A 21,023-nucleotide genomic window follows, 5' to 3' on the forward strand; every position below is an offset into this window, starting at 1 on the left:
AACGTGTGTGGGAGTTGCATGAAAACACTTCAGTGGGTGGCTGACACATTTTTAGTACATTAAGCTCCTGCTTACGTTCTTAATATATTCTATTTTGCAACTAGCTAAAAGATACATGTGTTCCAAAACATTTCCTAACAGAGTTAAACCTGCACACCTGCTCTGCTATTGCGCGTGGTGAATGTAAAATCCAAGGAGTATGTGAGGACATTACTAATGAACAGAAAATCAAGAAGGGAGATTGAAATGTGTTTGTACTCTCTCTCCATTTTGAACAGTATTTAAACTCTCTTTTCTCTTTGAAAGGGTATGGTTTTTAGCTATACTGGCTGTGGATAACTAAAGGGTCTCATTCAAGTCCTTCTCCAAGTTGATGGGTTTTCTCACCAGCTGGCACATCAAATAACACTCCTGACAGCAGCTTCAGACTCTCTTCTTCAGGGCTGAGTTTTGTTTCTCCAAATCAAAGCCAGGCTGGTGAAAATCTAAGGGATAGCTGAAGTCCCCTCTCCTCAAGCTATACTCCACCTTCCTGCAGATTCTGCTGAATTGTTTGTTGGCCTTTTATCATAGGGCCAGGTGACCTGCAAGTCATCTGCTCCTCAACTTCAGACCATCACCTAGGAAACAACTAATTACTTGTAGGTGGAGATCAGTGCATCTTTGGACATTCCCCTCAAGGCCTAGGGTCCTTGGCCATTTGCTTTACGGCCATTTTCCTTTTCATCATAAGCAGCCTGGTTTTAGTTCTTAGTCTTGCTGTAGAGAAAGGTGAGCTCAGAAACAGCGTTGTCTTCCAGAGATTTAATTCCGCCACTGTCACTGTTTGGGTAGTAGGTGCCTACGAGCAGATCTGTTTCCATTAAAGAAACAAACTGAAGAACCAAAGGTATCGCAACCATTAAGACAGCTGATTCTGTCAGGTATGATGTAAGGGGACTGTAGCAGACTGCTGTAATTCAACACCACTCTCCTGAAATAGGTGTTTTTATATCCTGCAGGATTTGGGCCATAGTAGTGGATGGTTTTTTATTGTATTAGTCTGTTAATAATATTCCTTGCATTTTAAACCCTCAACATTATTTCTGACCTTCAGTTCATCTCTCCCCTGCACTGGGCACATAAAATTCCTACCTCCGTAGCCACTTGTGTCCTCACATAATTGCCATCCCAGAAGGGTTCTTATTTTGCTGATATCTTCAAAGCATTTTTACTAAAATAATTTCCTTATTAATTTTAAAGGATGTTGCAGCACGTGGATTAGACCTGCCTCAAGTTACATGGATCGTACAGGTAGGTTTGCTGGGTGTATATATGTGTACGTATGTATTAAGTGCAGTCTTGCTCAGATGAAATCCCTTTCCAGTCCAGACCTTCCTTCTGGTTTGCTGGTCTTTGTGCTCATGCCTACAGGTGTGGGAGATCCACGAGTTCCTGACTGTGGGACGGGGGACTCGAGGTTTTGCCAGGATACAGCATTTCTCTCATATCTTTGGTTTTGATAGTCTGTTTTCCTCTTCAGTAACTCCAATATTATCAGCCGTGTAATAATATTCCACTGGCTGGGAGGAAACACCCTCCATTCCCCCCCACAGGAAGCCAAATCTTGTGAAGTCTGGCCGTCTCTTTTGCCGTTCTAGGTTTCTATTTTTCTGAGCTTGCTGGGGAGGCAGTTCCATGAGGAGTTTAAGTACGATCCTAATGTCAAACATTGCACAAACACTATTGAGCTACTCAGTGACCTGAATGTTTCAAGTGAGGCTTTGCTGGGTTGGGGCTGGGTATCTATAAGCATTCAGCTTTCAGCAGAACTGCACAGTTCAGATTTTCCCTGGGAAAAAAACAAAAACAACCAAAAAATCCCCACCAAAACCCAAACACTGCTGCATTGCTGTTGACAGAAATATTGTCTTTGAAAAAAAAATAGAAACCAAGGGAGAGGGATTGAACCTTAAAAATAGCAGCCTGTCATTTCAAAGAGGAAGCTGAGAGCATGAAGCAGATTTCATTTTTATAAAAGATTTATAATTTAAAAAAAAAAGGTTAGTTGAATTGAGGAGAAACTGAGCCAGAGATTCTCGTGTATCAAGTGACACCGGGGTAAAAGGAACAGAGCACAGAGCCTCAACAAAGCTTTTTAATTTCTACCTCATCCCTTCAGGTAACAAATCTGATTTTAATTTTGTATTTTCAAAAAAGAAAGATTTTGTAGCAGCTAGCTAGTTGAAGAAGGCTGGGGAAGTGAAGTCTTTAATTCCCAGATCTATATATTAATATAATTTAACCAAAGATATAGTTGCCAGTGCAAGAACGCAGTGCAAATTACCTAAAGCCCTGGGAGACTTCTGTGTGTCCAGAAGGCGAAATCTCAGCTGTCCTGAGAGCTGTGTCCAAGAGCAAGGACCTGCAGGGAGCAATTAGATTGCTCACAGCATCTTACTCACACCTCTAGCCAGTAGAAACTTTGCCAGAGGGCACAGGTATAAACACTAGAGTGGGCTTTGGTTGTTGGGTTTTTTCCAGTTAAACTGCTGAGGGCTCATTTCTGAGCAGTATCTCTGTGCATGTTCATTTTTCCAGGAAGGAGAGGAGGGGGGGAAGAATAAGGGGAGGTTAAAGGGAGGGAAATATGTCACCCTTTAGCAGATCTTGCAAATGGCTGGGCAGTTCTCATTCCCAGTGAAGTAAATGAGAGGCACCCCTGTATTGGGGGGGCTTTAAGCAACATTTTCATAGTGCCTGATAGTTGTACGTGGGAAGACAATTGCTACCCGTGTCATGTGCTGCCGAAAGCACTCACTCCCTCATCTCTCTTAGCTGGTAACTGGATAGAAGAAACCTATCATTTGCTTTAACCAAAACAAAGCAATTTAGCCCAACCCCAAATTTGAATCCATGGTCTTTTATGGCTGTTCTCCCAAATGCAGGGCAGGCAGCTTCCCACTCCATATGGGCAGTCCTGGGGTTGTTTGGTTTCAGGTCTTTGTGAGTTTTTTGGGTTTTGGCTTTTTGGTTTAGTTGGTTTTTTTGTTAAGGGAAGCAAACAGGTTGCTGACATGCCTGTGTAGAAATAAAATGTAAAAGGCAAAGAGAGACACTGAAATGGGGAAACTGTCCTATTACCTGAAAGCTGGCCAATGTGTCACATTCACATGTCAAAAACCCGCTGTGGCTGAGGGGGCTGAGTGATGGTTGCAGGGACGAGCCCGATGGGCTCGTCATAAACAGGCCAGTTCTGAGGGAGGTGCAGCATGTGGGTTTTGCTAAGATCCCTTTTGTTTCAGATGAGCGGGCTGTGTCTCGTTTATAATTAACACGCTGTGTTCTGTTAATTCCTCCTTCCCCTTCTCATGTTCCCTTTTTGAAGTATAACGCTCCAGCTTCACCTGCGGAATACATCCACCGGATCGGGAGGACGGCTCGTATTGGCTGTCACGGGAACAGCCTGCTTGTCCTGGCGCCTTCGGAGGCAGAATATGTCAGCTTGCTGGCTTCTCACAAGATTAAGTGAGTCAGAAACGCGAACAAAAGTTTCAGCTCATCCTTGCTAATTAACCTTCCATGGCACTTTCAGCGGGACTGTGTCTCGTGCAGGTTTTAATAAGAATTTATTAATTCTTGTGATCCAGGACTGGCCCCAGACTAGCAAAAGGAGAGAAGGAAGGTGTGTGAAAATCATCAGCCTGACAGATTGTGCGTGAGTGAGTGTGTGGTGAGGGGCAGAGAGGAGACGATAGTTAGAGATCCTTTGCACTCCGTTGTTATCTCTCTGGCCCTGGGTTCAAATCGTGGCTATGCGGAGATCACAAGTCAAATGAGCCTGTCAAACACTAACTGGCCATCTGCCTGCATAGCACCATATTGTCAGAGATTGTGCTTTCTCTTCAGGAGAGATCTGGCGGAGAAATAGCTGGGGAGCTGTGGGTTATATCTGGCAGGTAATTGGCCAAGATGTGTTGTGTAGGTGGCTTGTGACAGGAATAGTGGAGGCTTTTGCAAGCGGCAAGTGCCCGGTGTGGTCCTGGAATGCCATAAGGGACCAAAAGTGGGGTGTGCTTCCAAGCTAGCTGAGAAAGCTTCTCTTACACTGCTGTAGCTCGGACTTGGGAGTAGACAGTAATTAGAACAAACCAGGCTGGGTGAGGACCAGCCCAAAGTGCAGTCAGCTACCTGATGGCCGACATGTGATGAGATTTTAGTCCAGCTCTGCTTGTGCAATCGTCCTTTTGTGGAGAAAAACCACAACTTGCTGCTCAGCATTACTAGTCAGGAGTGCTATCAGGTCTCAAGCCTCCTCGGCAGTCAGCTGGATATATGTGACTCCCCTTGCTCCCCGCATGGCTGTCTCTCGGTGTTTCAGAACATCAGCTGAGTAGAGTCCCTTTAGTGTTGTACTAGTGGTGATGGAGGCCTGTAAACTCATGCACAAATTAGTTCTCTTTTATTTCTTGTGTTTTTGTCGGGTGGAGCTGCTTGGAATCGAATTTGGTTTTGCATCCTTGAAACAAACAAATGTTGGCAGTAAATACAGGCTTATTCTAGGCTGTGAGCCATTTAGTGGTCTAACAAAGAGCCATCCATCATCCCAGGTAACTATCTATTAAGCAGACACCAGCAAGACGTGGAGGGCTAAGCTGACAGGGTTTTTTTTCATGTAACAAACAGCACTGACATTTAAAGGTGAAATCCCACATAATTGTGAATTTTTAACTCCAAGTGGAAAGTTCTATTTTTCTATTTTATAATATTTTGGAAGTGTTGGAAGGAAGGAGAGGGAAATTTCCCCCCCCCCTTTTTTTTTATTTTAAATGTTAATGCTTTTATCTGATTTTGTTGGTTTTTAACAAGTTTAAGGAGCAATGTCACTCACACTGGTAATTATATCTGCTAAGGAGACCTGTTGTTGAGCTAGCCACCGTTCTTCAGGAATCTGTAGAGGACTGTGCTGAATGAGCGGAGGGAGGTTTACATGAATTTCTTTTTTCTCCACTTCTCAAATCTGTAGAGCCAAACAACTCTGGGGATTGTCTTTTCTTCTGTGTTTTATGTTCTTCATAAAACCTGCTGCCCTGCAGATAAGGCACTTGCCAAAAAAAGGAGTGTAATTTGCCTTCCTTGACCCCCGTCTTCAGACGGAAGAAAATGAGTGTCTAATTGGCACGGGTGGGCGATTCGGCCCGTTCGCAGTCGTGTGTCCCCATCTCCCTGCATAGCGCATGGTGTGAGAAGGGGCAACGGGATAGAACAGAGAGCTGATGAATTACGGAGAAGATGCAGGAAGGCAGCTTGAAGCTAAAGGCAGCAAGTGCCATCAGCACAAATTGCCGTTACCCTTCATAAACAGAGCATTATGGTGATAATCCTGACAATTTAATTCAGTGCGAGGGCGAAAGACAGCATGTGTTGGACTGTCACCGATCCTCTTAAGCACTGATAATTTTTGTTTCTTTATCCTAATTCTTTGTAGCTTTTGACTTGGACTGCACAAGTTACTGGAGTTTGCTTTTTTTTTTTATTCCTTGCTTAATTTTTAAATCTTTTGTTTTTTTGTTGAGGATGAATGTGTGTTGTGAATTTTTTTTTAATTTGTTTTTTCTTTTTAAAATGAAATTCCCGCTGGGTTTATTGAAATGTAAATACTTCATAAAATATGTATTTCTAAGAAGACAAAGCATGAGATGGGTCCCTGCAGCCTTCAGCTGGTGTAAACGAGCAGTGCCGTGCTGATTTACGTTGGATGAGGATCTGACCCAGAGTTTGGTTTTTTTTTTTAAGCCCCTCCACCCACCCCAGCATGCATGGGAGTAAGTCCAGAAATGTTGAGAGTCGGAAGTAATGAGAGCAGACGTGGCTTTGTTCCTGGATGCAAATCCACTTCGGAATTAGGGATGACTGCCTTTGAAATTGGAAATCGCTCGCAATTAATTTTCACCGGTACCTGAAGCCTCTCCTTGGCTTCCACTGTGGAAAAGCAGCGTTAGCCTTTGCCAAAACGATCTCACTTTGGCTCTGCTGAGATCAGTAATTCCCGTTGGGGCTCAAGAAAGCCGCATGCCTCTCCCTGCAACTTTCTTTTCGGTCTTTGTGTGGCTTGAAGTTGTGGTTCCTCTACCAAACTGTAAATGCATACGTGCATGGACACGTACACTCGTGTTTTCTGTACATTTCCTCTTTCTTTTTTTCCTTTTTTTTTTTTTTTCAAAGGTTAGACTCCAAAATGTTCTGTCTTGGCTCTAAGCGTAACTAACAGATTTTCCTTCAAAGGGAGGAGGCAAGAAGCAGAAGAAAGTCAGTGAGGTTCGCTTTTTTTTCCCCTTATGTCTCTCTTAGCTCCTTCAACTGCAATCTAGCAGCGCCTGCCTCGACAGCTATCAGATAATTTCTTTATCTCCTAACGGCGGCCTAACTAATTTATAAAGGAAAACGCATCACCGTGAAGGCACGAGTCATTTCTCTCCCTTCTCTGCGGTTGTGCTTGCCCCCCTCCCCTGCTCCCCTCAAATGATGCTCCCCGCTGTGAACCAAGTTCACATATCTGTTAGGCTGCGAGCTGGCAGCGCGCCAGGCGGGAGGAGGATCGGAGAGGGGGTGACATCCCAGACAAATCAATGTCAAAGGTTTGACGTTTTCATTCATAGCGGTGTCAAAGCAACCTCTGGGAGGGGGGCGGGGAGGTATACTTTTCGCTTGCTTAAGTGGTTGCCATTTATGTTTTAATTTACTTTCATACTTTTGAAAAACAAACAGAGAAACCTTTAGTTGTCTTTTTATGCTCCATTTCCCTTTCTCCCCCATCACTCCCCCGCCTTTCTCTCTCTGCATCCTCTGCCGAGGAATCTGCTACATCAGGAGTCCCAGCTGCACAGCGATGGGGCTCGTCTCCCACGTAGGATATCTTATGGCCACACCAGCCTGTACCTTCCAGGCTAGATGGCTATTTCTCTGGACCGTCTCATTTCCCGTCCTTACGTTGCGGTGGTGAGCTGGCTGAGGTTGAAGAGGCAGATTGCAAAAGTAAAGGTATTTGTCAGTTTAGCTGGGAAGGACTGGAGAACAGGCAAGGATCACGGCATCCTGTTACACAGTATAGCCAAGATTTATCCGTTCCTCCTAACCAGGTGTTTAGAGATCTTTGTGTGAAGAGAAAGGGGATATCCTTGTTAGAATTTCTTTCTATACTTTACAAACTGAAGAATATCAGCAGTGCTTCCTTGCAGAGGCCGCATACATCTTTCTGACCATCTGCGAATCAGGAGTCTGAGAGCTGTTGGACCCCCAAGATTTCTCTCTTCCTTAGACCAATGTAACCCCAAATGAACTCCTTGGCTTCCACGCAGTAGTTATGATTTATTCTGGTATAAAAGGAAAATAATCTCTTTTCTAGAGATTACTTTTGCCCATTGCTGAAAATTTGGGCCCACACACTTCAGCTTTTATCATCTGCGTAATTCCCTTGGAAATGGGACCCAGTTTGGATGCAGCTGTAATATTAATGGCCTGGAGCTGCACAGCTGTTCCTGTATTGTGTCACCTGGTGTGCGTGTGCCCCACAAGACAGTGTTAAAGAGGAGGAAGAATTTCTAGTCTCCTGTAAAAGCACCTCTAAGTAGGACCACTCACTTCAAAATGAAGCAGGTTCGTCAGTGTTTCTAGTATCGGGGCCATAACAGTACCCAGCAGTGTCTTGCAAGCAGGACTGGAGAATAAATCATCTGGTTGAGTCTACAAGAGGAATGTGAGTCGACAGAATGAAAATAAATGCCCAGTGTGAAGCCTGGCTAGGAGAGCTGACTGAGCCTCCTGTATTTAAAAAAAAATGCTATGGGGTCCCTAATGGGCCAGGCTTTGGCTTTACACTTCAAATGAGAGGGAAGGTGAGTTCTTAGAACGGGGAAGGAAATCAAACCGTGCATTTGGTGTCAGAGGTGGCTTTTGAAGCTGTGAATTAATTGAAGGGTGAGTGTGTCCATCAGGAAGTGTGTCTCTGAGCTTTGACCCAAGCAACGTAGCAAGAGGTTGGGATGATGTACGGTCTTGTGTGAAAGGGGATGATGTGACCAGAGGGAAGGAAGCTGCGGGAGAGTTGGCTTGATAGGAAAAGCTCCTTGGGATCCTGTTGTTACCCTCTGAGTTTGAGTCACTCTGAGAGGAAGGAGCTATTTCTTTATGCAGCTTTAGTTTTAGCTCTTTAGTTTAGGAAGTGTCACTAACATGGGTGGAAAAAGAAGCGTGTAAAATCCAAGCACCTAGTTCCATTGAATGAGGATTGAGCAGTGTCTCTGATTTCAGAGGATCGGGAAGTTAAATTGTGGGGAGAGACAAGATGTGGGAGAAGTAGCAAAGCAAGCAGAGCACATCTTTCCAGGCTGCACGTGTATGCCTCAGTCAGTGTTGTTCTCACACTTGCACAAGCAACCGAATGCAGACACCTGCTCCCTGCCCATGGCATTTAATGTACATTAAAATGTTTGACACTCTATGGGTTCAAAGTGGAGGTTACAGATCTTGTTGTTTATCGTTATAAAGCCAATCTACAAGAAGCATTAATGTTATGAGCTGCTTCAAATCTGTTTTGAGTTTCTTTTAGTGGAAAACCTAACCAAATGGTTCCCAGTTGTCTTGGTGCTTCTCAATGCAAGGAAAGAAAAATTATGAAAACAACAGAAATACAATTAAAAGCTTAAATTTTTTCTTTAATCAGTTACTCTAGAATTGCAGTGTGTGGTGGTGGCTTCTAACGGCAACAAGATTGTGGGTAAAATTGTGTCTCTGTTGCAGTGAAAGCACCAGTTCAGCTGGGGTCAAGATTTTACAGTAGTTACGGTTTTAGCGTTGCTGAGTGAGTGTCTGGGGTAAGACCTTGTGTATTTCAGGGATAAATTCTTAAGTTGAATGTGTAAATCTCAATCTTTTTGCTGTCTGTTATCAGCCTGTGGCTTGTTACGCGCTGTATTTGAAAAGTAGGAGAAAAGGTAATGTTTTGTCTTTGTTGCTTCAGTGTTTCAGAGATAAAGATGGAAAATGTATTATCCAGCCTGATGAAAGATGATCGCTTCAAGTTGCACAGACCAGGAAACAAGGTGAGTGTTTCTGCTGATTTGGGATTGCTCCAATTTTCATTTACCAGTTAAGCATCATAAGCGTTCCTCCCTTAGCTTCCACCTTCACAACACGAGGGTTGGGATATCCACGTCAGGCAGTGCAAATAATTATAGAGCTGCCTTTTATTACAATTGTCCAATCTTTAAACTGTTGTCCCCCAAAAGCAGTTGCTTCTAACTCTTCAGCAAATATTTTTGTAACTGACAGTAAAGGTTTCTGGCTGCGAAAGCTCTGTGGTTTTTTTTCCCCACAATGTTTCTGGTCTTCTTGGCTTTTCTGTACAAAAATACTGTTGGAGATCACAGATGACACAAAACTTCTCTGAAGAAATACGGAAAATGTATTTGGTGATGTGTTACGTAGGGGTTTTTTATTATCTGTATTTACTTGGAGCCTAAAACAAAGCTTACTGGGTTGACAGGTATCTTTTCATTGAGTTCGGCAAGCTTTGGGTCTGCCTTCAAGGTGCTAATTCACAGAATTCAGTCATTTGCAATTGATGTCTCATGCGTTTCTGCATTCTGGCAAATTAAATCCTCCAAGAAGCCTCATTTTGAATGGAAGTCAAGAATGCGTCAAGCATGATGCAGCATGCTCTTTTTTTTTTCTCTTGTTGCTGTTTTGCCTACTCGTTCTTTCTGTTATACCATGTATGAGCCTTCTCGTTTCCTGCGGATGACTGTTACGAACTGTGTTGTTCTTGGTAAACAGGCTTTTGAAAGATGTTCAGTTTTCCTACATGCCCTATATTTCACAGAAAGCCAGATCTGTGGCTCATACAAGATACAGCTCTATTTAAAGCTCTCTCCCATCACTGCACAGTTTTTCACTGAAATCAGCCTGTAATGCCTATATTTTAAATGTCTAGAACATACCTAGGATATGACCTCGTAACTCGTTCAACAAATATGTAAAAGTTTAGTTGTGCTTTGTTAATGCAGAAATTATTTTAAATAGTTTTTCCATGTATAAATAGTTTCTTTTTCCCCTGAATGTGCTTAAAGGTGGATAGCTTTGGGTTTGCTTTGGGGAGTTTTTCGACAATTACATATATGCACAAGTTGCACCTTAAATTTGTTGCTGATGTGGGACAGAATATTATCTGTTCTGGGCTTGAGGGCAAGTGTTATCTCATGAAAAGTGGGCAAAGAAGAGAACATGTTTTTTCTAGGAAATTATGATTTGGCTTTTGAAAAGTGGCAGGAGAAGTTGCTGTTAAATGTTGTTAAATGTCAGAGCCCAGTGCTTGCGGAGGTTCAAAATGGTTGATCCATTTTGAAAATTCTCACCTAAATATCTCAGTGCCTGTTTCTGCTTGCCTTTGGAACAGCAATTTTAAAAAGCTCACAAGCCTGTTTGCTTCCAGGACTGATCACATTGGTATTTCCACCATGCTTTCAAATTGTAAAATACACATTTAAGCACAGAATATTCTAAATACTCCTCTTTCATCTTCCTCCCTTTCCTTTAAAAAAACCAAAAACCATATTTGAAAGTAGCTATTACTCTGCTTTTTGCTCAGCAGTGCTGCCTGGGCATGCCCTGCCATGCTGGGTGCTGTACATGAGCACATGTGCAGAGGAGCTGGTTCCTTTCACATGCAGTCAAAGGTGGGATTGAATTCCTCTCTTCCCTTTGCCATCAAAGTGAACGGGATTTTGGTGTTGACTTCACTGGGACTGAGATGTATCCACTCTGGCTGTAGGATGGTCTGAATCTGCTGCAGGAACTTATAAATACAGAACAACCTATTTTTATGTGACTCAATCTGAAATGATTGGGACTGAGAAAGAGGGTTTCTCTTTATGGGAAAAAAATCCTATATCACTTAATGGGGATGAAATTACAGTTCTGTCAATATCAAATAGTCTTCTTCAGGAAGTACTTGAAAAATATATTAAATGCAGTTAAGGAGTCATTCTGTTTGTTAGCTTTGTACTTTATTTCCATCAGAGGCTCTATAAGTGGTCTGCAATGCATGCTCAGAAGCTGCAGGGACATGCTTCCAAGTTTTCCGGGGGGTTAATCTATTAAATTCTGTAAATTTGCTGTAAAGATGGTACAATAAGCTGGGAATGCAACGGGACATTGCATAGGGTAGAGAGTGATCGAGGACTTGTTATGAGGAGCTGAACCTGATCCATCTGTGATGTTGCCATTCGAGAGAGCATTAGTTTTGCTCATCAGCTCTCCATGCATTGAGTCATGTATATATTATAGTCGTGCACACAGGAACCTCATTATAATGCTCTTCAGTTCTCGTTGCCTCAACTGAAGTCCATTATAAGTACCACGTTGGAACGAGTATTTTTTGGGGCTTCTGTGTGCAGCCAGGGAGCAAGCCGAAGAGCCTGTAAAATGTATATTTTATATTTAGGTGTATAAAATATATATGTGGCTATGTCTGGGTGTGTGAATGTTCACCTGCCTACAAAGAGAATAAATTTGATCTTTCAGCTTTTATGGAGGGGGGCAGGGGGACTTGATGAGTTCTAGAGGTGTGTGGAGGTTAGTAAAAAGTTGTTATTAAAACAAAATCCCTCATTTTGTTTTGAAGTATAATGGAAGCAGGAGATGTTACAGCCTGGGTTTTTGGCTTTTTTCCCTTGTTTGGTTTTTTGGGTTTTTTTTTTCCAGTTGCTTTTTTTTTTTTTAACTGTTTTAAGAAAGAACTTTTCTACCTCAGTCTAGTTTGCTTGTGTTTCAATCCCTTTTCCCATTAAAATATTCTCTCAATGAAATCAGAGGCTTTCAGGACTTATCCCAACCTCTCAAACCTAAAAGCTGCAGTCTTTATAATCAGAAGTTTCTTTCTTTCGAAAGAGGTCTGTATGTCTCTTCCTGGTGTAGTTGGCGGTTGGGAGAGTCCCTCTGATGTCTTGAACCAGTTCAGTAACAGTGTAACCAGGCCCATTTCTTCTTTTAGCTTGGAGATGTTGTTATTGATCGCAGTCATTATGCTAGTGGTGAGGGATCTGCCAGAATAGGCTCTTACAAACGCAAGGTAGAAAAAGTTCTATCCCACTACTTCTCCATAATGGCAATAATACTTCTTACTTAACAGATGAAACCTTCATCTAGATGGAGCGTAGATCAAGCAAGCCTCTGGGGTAGGCTTTTATCTTTTGGGTCTTGGGAAAATGTGTAAGGTCTCAAATTAATTGTCCTGTTCATCCGAACCAGGATACGAGCAGGATTAAAGCTTGCTTGTGTGAGTAGAGCGTACACGACGGCTTCCAGTGCACTTCCAGTAGCACTGTTTTATTTGATCTGTCCAGACGCTCGTATGGTGTGCAGGTTTTATTTTCACAGTTTGGCTCTGAGTCAGTTTAAATTTAGATTATTTTTTTTTTTAAGATGAACCTCCCTGGAAGGCAGGAATCACAGATATTTTTTTTTCATGCCCATTAGGGGGCAATTTTAAAATGAGATCTGTCTCAAGGGGCTAAAGGGGATAAAAGACAAGGTGGAGATGGGAGGAGGGGAGAAGCTGTGTTCCAAGTATTTTATGTTTCCTGCCATTTGGGTTTTTTTCATTTATTTCTCTTGGACTGACCTCACACTTTGGAAATTATGCACCTAGTTTTTTATCCCTCATTTTTGTCTTACTTTTTTTTTTTTTTTCCCCTCAGCACCAGGAAGAAGAGATGCCTCATTTTGAAACCTAAAGGGGGGAATAAGAAAAGTCCTTTGTAATATATTGCCATATTATCACTAAATCCCCTGACAGTTGTGACACAGAAGCAAGTCACCTGTCACTTAAGCTTGAGGTCTCTTTAATTTTCTCCTGGAATTCGCACCAGGCTGTCTTTAATTTGAGGCCTTTATTGGAATTCTGAAACCTTTCTGCCTCCCCGGTGCTCAGATCTATTCTGAGTGCTGTTACAGAATGTATACAATAACCAACAGAGGGATTCAGAGGGGGCTGAAGCACTGTTTATTTAACACTCTGGAGGGATTTTCGTGCTTATTCGGTCCTGGCTACCCGGCTTTCAATATCGCTTTGACAACCGTTATGCCCTTCTCATTAATTTTAAACAGTTAAAACACAGGAAAAAGAGAAAAAGTTTTCATTATTAAAGTGCTTTACTTTTTAATAACAGAGGATTCTGTCCGCCAGGGGAAAGGGCAAACCTCACTAATTTCACATTCATATTAAAAAACGCTGGGAAGGTGACACTTTGTGCTGCCAGGAGGCTTAACAAAAGAAAAGTGATGGGGGCTAGGAGGAGCAGGCGGGGGGAGAAAGTTTTATGTTTCACGTCAATGGAAACTTGTTAGTCACAGCGATGAGTGTCCACTTCGGGGAGGCAGCTCCACTTGTAGTTTATTAAACCTTTATAGAGGCCCCTCAACTGGAGACTGTCTCAACTGATTAATAGGCGCACATGAAGTCAAACTAAAAGGCATCTGTAAAACCGGGCAGTGTGGTGAGTCTTGGACTGGGAGGCGGATAGAAGAGACCAGAAATCTGGGAGACTCTTCACGTAGCCTTAAAATGCCCACCATTGTCTTTGCTGGAGATGCAGATGGACAGTGAGTCCAGGTGGTGAGTGAGCAGGAACTCTACTCCACATGTGTTTTTGCTAGTCCACATGTGTTTGCTTCGTTGAAGAGTAGCCCGGTGACTGGAAGGTGTGGCATCTTGAGTTCAAAAGAGGGCACTGTGCAGGGGATTTAGACTGTATTTGGGCACTGTCTCTGGGCAGATCTACTCTTGGCTATAGAGCGGTAGATCTGGGGTCAGCAAAACATTTTGCGTAGGGTGCCAGCAGCATTGCCTGGCTTCCGTGATCCCCAAGGTTCGCGGTGTCAGTGTGATATGGTTCCCCTGGACTGGCAGCAGTGCAGAGGTGATGCTCACAGCTGCGGGGGAGGGAGGGTTGTGCAGCATTAGCATGCAAATCTACCGGGGAGGAACGACAGGACTGTTGCCTTGGCACAGGCCTAGTGTAGAGTCATGGGAGCTGGATGTTTGTTTTCAGTCAGCCCTGTTCAGATGAGGGGTTGACCACTATCAAGTTACTGCCTTGGATCTGGCACTCAGACTTGGATGCTGGTTCCTGCCTGAGTAGCTTTTGAGAGCAGTGGCCCTTTCTTGGGAGAGGTTCACATCCATGGTTGCTTGGCTTTGCACTTTGCTGTCAACTTTAGATCGAAAATTCTCTTGTTTTCTTGTCCGCATTTCCTTTCTCTGCCTAATCCGCAACAGTACATTAGAGAGAGATGGCCTCTTTTCTCCTCCCAGTAACAGCTTGCCCCCAGGCATGTTTGCTTTCCATTTCCTGAACTGCATCCTGCAGTGTGATCCTGGGAAAGCTTGAGCACGTGCAAAATTGCCCTTTTGGTCTAAGGAAGTTTCTTCTGTCGTGCCTTTGGTCCAAGGGGCTTGTCTTATTCTAGAGGAACCATGTGATGGCAGTTACTGCTAAGTATGACTTGTTGACAGTGAGAAAACTTCGTGTAGGCGTCAATAGTGAGAAGTTCATTTAGTTGGCTTTGTTCACAGGTACTGAATTTGGTCCATTCTCCGGAGCTTGGGGGTGAACGTAGGTCTCCTGCCCCGCAGGTGCCAAGAACAGGCCAGGTGTTTTGGGGAACTGCACAGGGAAACTTGCAACATCAGTCTAAAACTGTTAGTGTAGAGTCTGGGGGGAGTTATTCCAAATAACTCCAATGGAAACAAGCAGTGGTATCTGGGCTGTTGAATCTGGAAGGAAAAAAAAAAGAAAGAAAAAAAATGAGGGGAAAAAGATACGTGATAGATGTTAGAAAACACAAAATTAAAACTGATTTGCTCTCCTCACCACACAGCGCTCACTGGCTGCTTTGACTTTAACATCTTTATCTATAATTTTTTTTCTCTAGTAATATTGAGAGGATTACCTTTGTTGGCCCCTGGGTGGTTACTGTGTGATTTTACTGTTATTAAATCTATTGTAAACTGCTTCATTATTCCTGACTCAAATTCTCTCTTTCCTCTAATCCTCCCACCGCCCTTGTAGAAATCCTGTGGCACAGACCCTCAGGAAGTCCGGGAGCGGGCCACTGTCTTGCAGACAAAATTTGAAAATTACGTTCACTCCAGCGAGGGGACTGTGCGGTGGGCAAAGAAAGGTCAGTGTGTTTCTTTTCAGTTTATTCCAGAAGGGCTCATATAAGCTGCCAAGGTTTTTCTTCTGGGGGAGAGCTTCAGGGAAAAGGCCCAGAAGAAACATTTTGGGGCCATTGGGCTCTGTAGGGGGTTGAGATGGGCCCAGAAGGCTTTGTGATGATATTAAACGTTAATTTCTTGCATTCCCTTATTACGTGCAAATGAGGTTTAAACTTGGCTTTCGATAGGATTCACATCCGAGGGCTCTGACCCAATCGCATGAACGAATAGATTATGTGTGTTATCCTGGGAAGGTCATGGGTGACCTGCTTAACCACATCCTGGTGCGATACCCATTAGATGCCTTCAGTTTACACCAGGGATGAATTTGAAGCCTGTAAGACAGGATGCCTTAGGAGCATCTCTTAACAGGCAAGGATCTTAGTGGAGGTTGTTGTGTGGAATGGGAAAAAAATGAGAGAGGGGGCAACTACTCAGAAAGGCAGGAGAAGAAAAACTGGGATGGATTTAATAACAATTTAATAGTTGTAGCTAGGTGCAAATCTGGGATTTGATCAAGGTGCACAGCACTTGCTGCTGAGCAGCACAAGAAACTTCCCTTCTGCTTCTCAGTTTGGAAAATCCAGAGGAAGGGGAAAGATTAAAAACTTGTCAGGGATGTGGTACGAAAATAAACACTAAGCAGTCTCCTGAGAGGAGCCAAAAAGGTGGTGCAATGTAGGCACCCCACTTCTATGTACCGTTCTGTTGCCCAGTAAGGCTGATGCGGGTGCACCTGAAAACTGAACAGCTGTTGCACAGGGAGTGCGGGAAGTCAGGCCCCAAAGGTCCTTGACAATTACTTGGAATTTGATTTTTAAATATTGAGACAAGTCCACAAAATGCGAACTCTCTACGCAAGAGACCAAACCACTCTTGCTCACAATATTAGGACCAGACCCTTTCCCCTTTTTATGAGTCTCTTCTTCCCACATCTGTCCCTTCCTGATCGTTTTCTTTTTCAGCTCGTTTGTCACTTTGATCTGAGTCAAATCCTGCTCTCTAAGCTTGCGTAGAAGTCCTGTTGATTTCAGTTGTGCAGCATTTCCAGACAGGTTTGGATAAGAGGGGTCCTGAGGAGATGAATTTTAGTGGTCTGCATCACTTCTGTTCACCAGTATAGATACCTGCTGCACGTGTGTGCGTACCAGTGTGGTACAAGTGTACTAGATGTACTAAACTATGTAAATCGCATACTAAGGGGTGCAAAACCAAATGGGGACATCGGCCTTTGAGCTGTACGATGTCATCATAGAAACCAGATACAGGAAAGCTGTTCCCAAGATAGAAGTTAAGTTTGGTATTAAAATAATTTGGAATCATGAGAAGTGATTGTCCAAGAGGTCAAAGATGCTGGTTTTTGCTGAATGTTGTACTGACTTGTTAGGTGATGACACAGCAGAATGACTAGAGCTTGTAGTGTAACTACCTGCTTAATCCAAATTATTCTGCATGCTTTTAATGATGCATGGCTGCGTTGACGGGCAAGGTATTTGAAATCCTACCGTTTCGCGCTTTGCTCTACTCCCCGCCACTGCACATCACTGTACTGATTCTCACCCCCTTCAGACAGTTGCAGTGCTGTTGGTTTGGTTTTTTTTTTTTTTGCAGGGTTTCAAAATACCTTTCTCCTACAGTGAAAGTGTTAGAGCCTTGCTACACAAGCGACTTGCTTGCACCTGTGTTCAGGTGTGTTGTGCTACTTGACTGGGGTAATTACTTTTATAGCTGCACTTTTAAGTCCACAGTCTCAAAGCACATGATCGAATATGATCGAATCCTTGATTCCGCATGGATGAGCTTCTTGTTGCTCCCCTGGGATTCCTTATACCCCATGTGAACTTCTAACCTGAAATGACTATGACGGGGAGAACAACTGAATGGCTCTGGTCACACTGAGGAAACCGCTGTGGTTTCTCTCCGTACAGCATATGTCGCTGTGCACAACCCCCCACGCACACACTTGTTGCTGACCTCAGCACTAATAACCTTTTTAGCCATGGACAAGAAGTGCAGAAAATATATCAGGAAACGCTGAAATGTTGTGCATCCCGTTTATCTTGTACGGGAGCACTCCACCTCTTTTTCCTACTCTGCTATCTACATATGCAAATTTTCCACTGCTGAGTGGCTTCCATAAGCCCCCTCTTCCTCCCCTCTGCGCCAGGCGTCATGAATAATTAACATGGCAGCTGGCTTTTGCTTTCATGGCAGACAATCAATTGGAAACTGTGCCAGAGATGCATTTGTTTCTCTTTTTCTCTTTTTCACCATTTTCTGACCTAGTCAATGTTAATAAGCAGTGTTTTGACTGCAGCCCACTTTCAAAAGGCGAGTGGCTCCCTGCCCGCTCACCCCTTCTGCCTCTCAGTCCCGTGTTTTCCAAACTCAAATCAAATGGTTCAGTGAAGGTGCTGCCCTTCAAACTTGATTGACTGATGAACGGTGAGGAGGGGTACGGCCGGGCCCTGCTACCTGAAGGACGGATCTCCTGAAGTGTGGAGTCCCTTTTGGGAAATGGAGGACTCTCGTCCAAAGGGTCGTGTGGTGACAGGTGCTCTGTTTTGGAGCTGTGGGGACAGTTGGAGCTCAGGAGCCTCGTTCCTTCATGCCACTGAGGTTACAGAAAAGATAAGGAAGCAAACCCTGCTTTTCTCCTCTGTGTTTCTCCATTTTGTAGCCGATAGTTGAGCATATTGCATCATCCCTTCTGTCCTCAGCAGGCTTGTGTGGAGAGGGGCAGCAGAGTTACAGCAGCCCACTGCTGTGGCACAATGCTTGAATCCATGGCGGTTTTGGTGCATCCTTCCTTCCCGTGTCCACATGCTCTGCACGCTGGCACAATGCCTCCACTGGTTTATCCAGCTGTGCGGCTGAGGCTGCGCTCGGGGGCCAGCGCTGGGACCTAGCTGCGAGCATGGCGAGCAGGTTATGTCACCTGTCTCGCTTTCATATCTCGTTACCCTCTTGTCCCCTGTTTAAAAAAAAAACAACAAACCAACCTATCTAACCTCCATCATATGTAGCTTTTTTTTGTTTGTTTCCTTTGACTTTCCACAATTACATTTCCTTTAGGAAAGCGGGGATGCGCAAGTGCAAAGCACAGTTCTAAATCCGCTCTCTTACACGAGTGGAAGTCTGAATCCCCCCAGCAGGCCAGTATATGTTGCCTTAGACTCATGTTGGTGCGGCAAAAACTTAACAGCTCAGGTGGTTTGCTTCTGTGGCATTAAAATGAGATAACCTTTATGTGAATTATGGCCTGACCAGCACCGTTACCAGTTGCTTTCATAAAGCTCTATGTCTTTCATCACAAAATTATAAAAGAATTTCAACTTTAAAAAAAAAAAAGCTTTTAATATCTGGCTGCTATAATTGGACATAAAAGCCAGAAAACATGACTGTGGCAACGCTGAGAGGTCTAAAGACCTGATAGTAAAGATTTAGAAGAAGAATCTCACCCACAAAGGTCTTAATTTAAATCTCATGGGTGCTGTAGTGAACGTTAGCAGCTCTGAGCTCCTCAGAGGTAAGACAGTTGCATGAGCTGAGGTTTCAACCTGCTGGTACAGCAGGGCTGTTAGTTCAGCTTTGGATTAGTGTCTTGCAGCTCTCCCTGGTTTTGCATGCTCTGACTCAGGACTCGATCTGGCAGTTGTCTGTCAGGACTTTGGGAGGAGGGGGCCTTTGACACGTTGATGCTCTAACTCTGATCTGGGGAGTTAGTACCAGCAGACTTCCCTATCTGAACAACTGTGGGAGGTGAGCTCAGCCTTCATAATAACAGGATCTTTAGTATCAACCATTTCAAATGCTGTGAGAAAGACAGCTATATGAGCTCCAACGGGACCAAATTCAGAGCAGGAGCAAGTTTGTATTGTTTCTTTTGAAGAGTTACACCTTCTCATGGCAGGTGAGTTTGTGATTTATGAAAAAAAAGCAGCAGAATAGGGGTTTTGAGAGCATTTGAGCTGGCTTGTAAGTCCTCAGAAGGATGGCCTTCAGATGAGACACCGAGACGGGGTATTTGGAATTTAGCATTCTCTTTTTGGGAAAACACAGGTCTCCTGATGCTCAGATGCCTCTAAAAGTGTAGCGTGGTGAAATTGGGAAGAAGGTGCAAAGAACTCAATCTTTTCTTCTCATCGATTGGGAAAAGGAGTTCGCTTTACTCAGTAAACAGAGCTTTGATGGATTCCCTGGGTCCTTCCAGGAGCTGATCTGCTAAAATGACATTTTTATTACTGTTCATAAACTCCAATCTCCGGCTGCTGCCAAGAGATTAGACATAAGCTGTGGGCAAACTTGCTGGTCCGGTGGCTCAACAGGCAAGGGCAGGAGAGGTTAGAGTTTAGAGCTTGCTGCTGTCAGGGGTTGAGAGGCAGAGAAAGATGTAGGTGGTGGTTGGAGTGAGGGCTGGGGGGCACAGGAGGTTTTGCAAGCAGACGAGCAGCAGGGGATTGAAGGGAAGCATTTTCTGAGCTGTAGAGTTTCCTTACTAAAAGTCCCTCTATTCCCCATTGCAGAGAGGACAGCCTGGGTGTAGTTAATGTTCCGGATATGTGGGGGAGCAGTTGTAGTGTTCATATTAGTGGATGATCGTCTTTAGAGCAATGAGCCCTGAGGGAAGGGCATTACAGGAATATAAAGATGTGAAAATTCGCACGCAATTCTATTATTTTTCCCTTTTGAGAAGGTGAGCTCTGTTCTCAGTATAATGATGAGTCAGGAAATCCATCTGGCTCTTAGATATTTATAAGGGACTAGCTAGTAACTGGTGAAAAATGCATGGACTGCTGGGACTCTAATATCAGAGGAGTCTTCCTATGCCATCTCCATGCTTCCCTCTCTTCATCCCTGTATCTCTATTCTCTCTCTCCCGTTATCTGCTACCATTTGATGTCAATGACTTCTTGTGAGATGCGCTGCAAACATCACCCTTTCTGGCAGAAGGGGCATCCTTGTAAGAGGCAAACCTGATGCAACTTAACATAGCTTTGTTTCAGTTCCTAACGCTTCTCCACCACCTACCTTCTCCTTTTGGGATTGTACTAGTACTATACAACCTTCACCAATTATTAACATACCAACCTTTTCTACCAGCTGCTGACCAGAAGGTGTCGCAAAGGACAAGCCCAACGTCCTTTCAGCTGGAACAGCTGAATCTTTAAGAGTGTGTGTGTGCATATATCTATATCTTCCTATGTAGAAAAAAACGCAGTAGCAAACAGAATTAATTTTTTTTTTCTTCTCCCTCAGCACTGCAGTCTTTCCTTTGTGCCTATACTACCTATCCCAGGAACCTGAAGCACATCTTCCACATCAAATCTCTCCACCTGGGTCATGTGGCCAAGAGCTTTGGCCTGAGAGATGCCCCCCAGAACCTGACTGCTCTTCCAACTGCAGGCTCAAAGAAGAAAACCAAACCAAGACAAAAAAGGTAGGCCAACTTGATGCTCCTGAGCTGAAGAACACTGTGTGACAGGCTGTGGTGTGCTTTGCTCCTCATGGTTGTTGTGCTTGCTCCAGGAATCATAAAATGGTTTGGGTTGGAAGCGACCTTCAAAGATCATCTAGTCCAACCCCCCTGCCATGGGCCGGTCACGTGTGATTGTTCCTGACAGGCTAAATCATGTTCAGCCATTGGCTTCAGTTGCATTGCTCTCTAAGCTGTTGTTGTGTTACCCTTTTTCTAATGCCTTTAGAGAGCCTAAAAATTACCTTTGTTAAACCAACTTGGTCGAACATTTGAGTGGGAATTCAGTTT

The 21,023-nt window shown here is 43.8% G+C and overlaps 1 protein-coding gene across 3 annotated transcripts in view; it reads left to right on the forward strand.

Moving 5' to 3' along the window:
* The window catches only part of DDX31 (DEAD-box helicase 31), a 50,078-nt gene that overhangs the window by 18,386 nt on the left and 10,669 nt on the right, over positions 1 to 21,023 (forward strand). For 2 of the 3 annotated variants that reach the window (XM_064468903.1, XM_064468902.1), the window contains exons 15-19: positions 1,243 to 1,293; positions 3,368 to 3,507; positions 8,999 to 9,080; positions 15,108 to 15,219; positions 20,516 to 20,696. In XM_064468903.1, the coding sequence (XP_064324973.1) occupies positions 1,243 to 1,293; positions 3,368 to 3,507; positions 8,999 to 9,080; positions 15,108 to 15,219; positions 20,516 to 20,696 (566 nt within the window). Of the gene's footprint in view, positions 1 to 1,242; positions 1,294 to 3,367; positions 3,508 to 8,998; positions 9,081 to 15,107; positions 15,220 to 20,515; positions 20,697 to 21,023 lie in introns of those variants that run through there. The other variant, XM_064468904.1, reaches the window with a different exon arrangement.

This window comes from Phalacrocorax carbo, chromosome 18, assembly GCF_963921805.1.
Source record: "Phalacrocorax carbo chromosome 18, bPhaCar2.1, whole genome shotgun sequence".
Classification (NCBI taxonomy): Eukaryota; Metazoa; Chordata; class Aves; order Suliformes; family Phalacrocoracidae; genus Phalacrocorax; species Phalacrocorax carbo.